The sequence below is a fragment of the Paramisgurnus dabryanus genome, chromosome 16, assembly GCF_030506205.2.
Source record: "Paramisgurnus dabryanus chromosome 16, PD_genome_1.1, whole genome shotgun sequence".
In the NCBI taxonomy this organism is placed as follows: domain Eukaryota; kingdom Metazoa; phylum Chordata; class Actinopteri; order Cypriniformes; family Cobitidae; genus Paramisgurnus; species Paramisgurnus dabryanus.
The window spans coordinates 35,899,490-35,906,853 of NC_133352.1; the positions used below are offsets into that span (position 1 = coordinate 35,899,490).

The 7,364-nt window shown below is 38.1% G+C and overlaps 1 protein-coding gene across 1 annotated transcript; it reads right to left on the reverse strand.

Moving 5' to 3' along the window:
- Positions 1-282: 282 nt before the first annotated feature.
- LOC135719163 (transmembrane protein 271) lies at positions 283-3,539 on the reverse strand. The gene has a single exon (XM_065241752.2). The coding sequence runs from the start codon at positions 2,955-2,957 to the stop codon at positions 2,169-2,171; it is 789 nt and encodes a 262-aa protein (XP_065097824.1). The 5' UTR covers positions 2,958-3,539; the 3' UTR covers positions 283-2,168.
- Positions 3,540-7,364: the final 3,825 nt, after the last annotated feature.

The following is a 7,364-nucleotide window of genomic DNA, read 5'->3' on the forward strand; positions in this document are numbered from 1 at the left end:
GCTATCAGCCTGGGTTTTTTGCCGATAGCCGATTTTTTCCACCAATGATCTATCGGTGCCGATTAATAATTTTATCTCTAGAAATAAGAAAGATTCGCTCACTTGTACAGTGTCAAGCTGTTTACTGTGACTCACCACAAGTTTTTACTGCATATAAGAGAAACTGTGTTGTAAAAAACTGTGACATTCCCATGAAATACCATGGTAAGAAAGTTTGAAACCATAGAAAACCTTACAAATCTGGATATTTTATTATAAAGATTAAGACAAAAATCTGAGATTGCACTACATTTGGGACACTTATCAAATGTAAGCAAATCTTTGACAAATCTTTAACTATTTAATATAAAAACCACGGCTGCAAGATTTACCGCAATACAGCGAGAATCACAATATGATGGTAGTACATTAAAAAGTTATGTAGTCAAAGTTTTAAGTGGCTACAGAGAGACCGCTGAGATCGGGAGAGTGATGATTTATTTTCTTCAGATATCAAGTAGAAATGTGTGTTTGTTATATAATTTGCAGCTTTTGAATATATTTTAATATCATTTAAATAGATTTTACAAGCTTAAAGCATTATCGTATCGCATATTGTACGCCGCATTATTTAGCAAGTTATTGCATTTCCCCTTTATACTGTGCAGTCCTAATAAAATAGCTTTCATTAAAACAAGATGATTTTTGAAATCTTCTCCAATCATGCTGAGAAAACATGGATGATCAGATTTATGCTGCACTCTTAAAAATAAAAAGTTAAATGGTGCTTTGCAGCAATGATGTAATAGAAAGTGTTTTAGCCACAGATTTCTTTCTTGCATTTTATAAGTCTGTACTGTAGTCTTCAAAGATGTGCATATTAAGGTTTCTCTAAAGAACCATACACTTTAAGAAAGAACATTTAAGAACCTTGGTTGTTGTGCTATTACAGCAAAAATATCAAATATCATTAATTAATAATGATCATGCTAATAATATCATTACATTAAAAGTTTAGATGACAGAATGATGGAAGAAAAGAGATATTTTTTACTGGTGGTCTCAGACTGCTTGTTTGTTTGTTTGTTTGTTTGTTTGTTGTAGATCCAAAGCTTCACTTTTTACCATGTAAATGGTTATGACAGGTTTTGGTGTATATCCACTTACAATAATTACTAAGCACAGGTACAGTATATTCACTCCAGGGTATTGTCAACATGTTTGCAATGCTGTGCACAGATGAAAGCGTCGCTCTTTGAAGAAATCATCAAGCCCCAGTGGCATCAGACTCTATTCAGCTGGACTCAAAGAGATCTTTCTAAAGACGGCAAATTGAAAACGTAAATGCATTTGTTTGTTACATTAAACAACCTGATTTGCTTTGAGAACCAGATGAAACTTAAAAAAAACAACCAAATCTGCATTTCAAAGACTGGTTGGTTACATATCTAATTAGACGCAGCTAGAGAAAGGGTCAAGGCACCATGGCAACACCTGCTACAGACCGACATACAGTACTGCCTCCTCCTGAAGACCACTGCATGCACAAAATGTACTTTTTACCTTGCATTCAACAGCGACATTAGGGAAGAGTAAATACACCTTTTATTAGGAGCTAAACATATGCAATATGAGAAAAACAATAGCGCAACATCTACATGGGCATTCCAATTCAAAAAATTAGGAATGTGTACAGGATTCCTAATGAAATTCTGCCATAATTTAAAACCAAACGTCAAAGATCTGAAACTGTTCATGTGAACATTAAAGGTTGCTGTTACTTTCATTTGTTAATAATTGTCATTTGGTAACATCAAAAAGCACTTTCCATTTAGGAAAACCATATGGGTTTGGTTATAATTTATGATATCAATTTCACTACAGGAATCCAATACATATATTTTTGACTAGGGGAGGTTGGTAATACAATTGGTCATGAGAATAAAAAAGGATTGCATTTTATACTTAAATAATCTTTATCCTCTGTATATGTTTACCTTTCCATAGGTTCTCTTTGTAGTTTATGGACAACAGTTCATTGTCAGCATCGTTTCAAACTCCACTGAATAAAAAGTATTTTGGATAACAGTAATATATAAAGCTGTCATCCCAATGAAAGCACTGCACTTCTAGATCTCAGTTTAGTGAGCTGAATGCGTGATTGTCACTGCAATACCGCAACTTTCCCCTCAACTACTCGCTTCTCCGGGGAATATTTCATCGTAGGCGGGCGGCAACTCGTTGTGAAGTGGGTAAGAAAACGGGTACGTGAGGTTAAGCTCCGGATCCGTCTGTGAATACCCCGGCAGCTCTATGGACGGATGGCCCCTGCTGTGGACCTCCCCATCCACATCGTCCAACGTGTGAAACACCCCCAGATTGATGTAGGACACCGGTTGAAACTCCCTGACAGCGAAGTCCCGCTCTTCGTTAAGGATAATCGTCCGTGCGCTCCGCCTCTGCAAGCGCCGTCTCCGGTGAAACTGCTCCGCTTGGTAGCGCTTAATAATCACCAAGTTCATCAGCCCTAGGATACACTCCAGTGTGTTAAGGACCGTAGAAGCCACAAGACCCCTCTGGTACACTTTCAGCCGGTCGCACGCCGGGTTTACATCCATGGAATCGAGGCAATAGTGCGCGTACTTCCTCTCCACCAGCGAAACCGTGTCCCCGTCCACCACCGCGCCCGAGAACGCGGTGAGGACACCCAGAAGAAAAACCAAGATCCCAAAGAGGAAGAAATTCCCACACCTGGGCTTGCCTTGGCAAAAGACCAGCGCCGTCCCCATCAGCACCTGCCCGATAGCCACCAGGATCCCGGAGTAAAACGCGCCGGCCACGGTGCCCAGATGGAAGTGCGCCCGCACCCTGGAGCCCAAAGTAATGCATCTGAATCCCACTGCCACGGCGCTCATGGCGCAGACGAAAAGCACGCTGCTGGAGACGATGGTGCACAGTCCTTTGCCACTCAACTTCATTATAATCCTCCTCGACCTCCTCTCCTCCTGACTCCTTCATCCTCCTTTGTCCTCTTCGTCAGCTCTTCTGGAAGCGCTGTCAGTTGGTGACATGACTCGCCGATGGTTGCGCTCCGACTCGCTTTGCAGCGGATTATTAATTATGGATAGGCTCCTTCTGCGGTAACGGCCCCCTAAAACTAACCCGAAGGTTGTGGTTACCTTCATGACCCTGTCGCTCCATCCATCCGATCCCTCAGGCGATGGTGCGCATTCCTTGTTAATGACGCTGGAGAGGGAAGTGTCCCCCTCACTCTTTCCCTCTTACTGTATACTGAGATCTGAACTTTACCGAGAGGATGAAGATCCGACCCCTACTGGTTTCACTTACCAACCACTGAAATGTTTCGCTCCTGCACGGGGTTTTATTAATTAACAACCATTGGTCACACTTTTAAATCACAATCTCCACGTGAATGAAATAACAACAACCTGCAGGACAGGTGCTTTAGGATATGATAATTTAAATACAGTGGGTTACTGAACATCAGAATTTAATTAAAATTGTACATTTTAAACATAACTCTAAAAATATTCAAAATATTCTGAACCAGATTAAGCAAGTTTTTTTTTTTTTTTTTGCATATTTCTTCAACATCGTGCACAACTAAGAAATTTGTGTTCATTTTAAAAATTCATGATGTGTTATCATCACAAATTTGTGTATTTTTTATCTTTTGTGACAAAGGTGAGTGTCAGCATCGTCATTTGACAGCTGAGAAGCTTCATGTTTTTGTTCTCCTCAGCAGCACATTATACATTTATGATTAAGTTATTTATAAGTCAGATTTGTTATAATGCTGCACAGAGCAGAAGTACATTAAACAGGAACACATTTGAGTATAAATATTTAAACATATATTACAGAAAGCTCTTTTTAGCATTGCCATAATGCAATAATAATTCTTAATGCTATCTAGTCTTTGCATTCCAGATATCTCAATGAATCAGGAGTTTAAAAAGCAATGAGCACAACCTGCAGAAGAGCATCAGAGGCTTTTCAAAGAAATCTCTAGAGCACCTGTTTGCAAAATCTGGGGGAAATGTCACAAAGGTCTTATTTTCCTGAGCAGAATCCTTTTAGATGTTTGAGTGGATCTCTAGCGAATCTTCACGTCACCTCCAAAATAGTGTCTGAAGTGCAAATGATTGATCTTTTACAGGCGCTCAGACGTGTCTCGCATGCGCAGCCACACACGGTCCTATTTTTAGGAGCGTCTTGTGTGTCGCAGCAAGTGATGCTGAAGGTGTTTGATGATGGTGGATTTTTCATCTGCACACACCACACCCAGACGTACAGACCCACAATTGACTCTTTGTCTCGCAAATGAGAGTGTTGCACCAATTTGGCATGAATGCTGGTTGTAGGAGTCACAGACTGGGTGCACAGACATTATGCGGAGCTATTATCCGCATATGTTTTGCCCTTTGCAAAGCCAAGAATCAGAGATTTCTAAATCAAAAACCAAAACGTTTGTGAACAGTTGGAATCTAATTGCTTTCTCTTTCTGCACAACCATAGATTTTAAAACTAAAGTAAATGTTTTTGCTGCTGTCAACCATCAAAGACAACTCTGTACTCTTTTGCAAAAGTTTGGTATATCATAACAAACTAATAAATAAAACTTTTCTGAATGCGTGTCGAAGAAAAATATGGTATAGTTAGAGTTAGAAGTTCATAAGGGATGACGTGAAGTTGAAAAGTACAATTAGGTTTGGTAATTTCAGGACTGGCTGCTTCCCCCAAACCCCCTGTAGAGACGAGGGCTGTTTCTTAATTCCCCGGAGAAACCAGTTTATCAAGCCAATACATACACATTAAAACAACGCAAATTACCCCCCAAAGCTCAGAATTGAACAATCATCTGTATGAAGCTTATAATCACTGCTATTAACTGCTGTTCTGGCTGAGAAGCGTCTGATGTCGCACCTCATGCAGAGACTAAATGCAATATTCAATTCTACAAGCCATCTTAAAAATGCACCAAGAGGGCAACCGTGTTGACATTTTTAAGCTAAAAAATAAAACTTTATAGAACAAAATTGTTTTGAAAACAGAATTTGGTTTCTAATGAAATTGATGCTTTGATTTTTTCTTAGATGATATAATAGCTCTTTATGTTGTTGTTTCTCTCTTACCTGGGTTTAAATCCGGCTGCCAACTCCACCACCAGCTTCTCATCTGGGAGAAAGCCTGAGAGCGAGAAAAGTTAACAACAACTTAATGGTCAGATTAGCTCCGTAATTTCTGTACAACTATTACACTAAACAGAGCTGCTCAAGCCCTTCATTTCATGGACCAACAGGTTTGCACCAAACTCACGTGATGAATGTTTTGTCTTGACCGTTTGGGATGAATACAAATGAATGTTAGCAATCACAAAAACAAATAACTTACATTATTCCCTGTCTTGCTACCTCCAATGTCACAGATTTGGGACTATGTGCATTTTAGTTGTGCCAACAGTCAATGTGTTTTTTCATGACATCATTTTTTATGGCTCCAGGGAGATTTATGTCTTGTACCAGCCAAACGTCTGCTTTTAAGAAAACTACATTACAGAATTAAAGAATAGATTTTTACAGGCATTAAAGAGCCCCTATTACCTTGGTAAAACACATTATTTTCCACATACCCTACATTTTTGTAGCTCCAGATATCCTGCCTTCCTCAAACACTTTGATTTTGTACAAAACTCATGGACCTTGATTGGCCAGCTAATCTGTACGTTTTGATTGGCCTGAATACCTCTGACATCAGCCAGAAATGTGACGCTACTTACCATGTTTGAAAGATTTGCTCACAGTGCAATGCTAACATTATGATAATGTCGGTCTTGTCTACATCATCAATCCCAGGAAGTAAACTAGTCCAAGAAACTTACCAAAGGAAATAAAAAAATGTGAATCAGACATAATAAATAGTTGCTCTTTAATAAGCTTTTTTGCTGAGCTGTTTAAGCAAACAAAAAAAGTTTTCAAGCCCCACATACTGAATACTCTCTCACCCCTAAGAGAGAGACTGTATGTATTTACGATCTCTCTGAATATGTTAAACCATATTTTTCATTTATATTTGTATGTTTTTGAATTATACATGATGATGTTGAATGCAGTAAGATGACAGCAGATAAAACCAAAAAACAAACAAAACAGCAAATAAACAATGTTCGAAAATAAATTATTTTAATAACTTTTTGCAGTATTTATGAATTTTCATGGTGATTTTTTGCAAGGTTTTCAGACGTCTGTGTCTCTTCTGGTATCTGATGACAATTCAATTTAACCAAACAACAAGAATGTAAGATTCTGAGTATTCATTTGTTTTGAATTTTATCAAGCACAAGAGAGAGAGTGAGAGAGAGAGAGATAAAGAGAGAGCTAGAGAAACACAGAGAGAGAACTTAGAGAAAGAGCGAAGGGGAGAGATAAAGAGAGAGAGAGAGAGAGAGAGAGAGAGAGAGAGAGAGAGAGAGAGAGACTATTTCTCTGAACAGATGCTCTTTGGCACGTGGTGACACCAGCTGCTTTTGATTTTTTGCAGGAATTAAGCAGGAAACAAAAAGATAGTGTGAACTAACTCTAAAGTTGCCGTTTTCTCACCATAAAAAATCTGAATGAGCAGACAAACAGGCAGCAAACCTCATTTATAAAGACACACAAATATCCATTCAGCCAAAGAATGAGAGGCATTTTAAGGGTTTGTGACGGTACAGCAAGAGGTCCTTGCAATAGTTAGAGCAGTTTTTTTCCTTTACATTTTGTTTTTGTCTGATGTGCAGTTACTTCTATTCACACATTTAGCGCAGTGAAAACAACCTCTGTCTTCTCTCAAACACACAATCATTGCTTCTGACAGCAACATGTCAACCAGAAGGTCAAACCATATTGAAGGCAAAATGTATTTTATATTGATTAACTGTTGGGAAAAATTACATTACAGTGGCATGTGACCGACCTCACCCTGGAGAAGGAGAGGAGAGATATTGACTTATTAATATTAAAAACGTTAAAAACTAGACTTACAGGCACATGAATCAAAGATATTACATTCTGAATGCAATACTTCAGCACTTTTCACTGTATCTGTTAATGCCATATGATCTCATGGGAATTTGTACGTATTTACGATTTGACTAATTTGCATGAATTTGCTGATCATAATTTCTAATTGTTACTAATAATAATTGTTAATAAGTATCCTAACATGTACAACACATTTCATCTTCATGTTTGAAATAAAAAGATTAGTGTAAAAATTTGCTATATTTCTTTAAAATAAACATTTTAAAATAAATACTACTTGGTGTGATATTTTGTTATCTATAACTTTAAAGTCACATTAAGTACTTAAGTATCCAAACACTT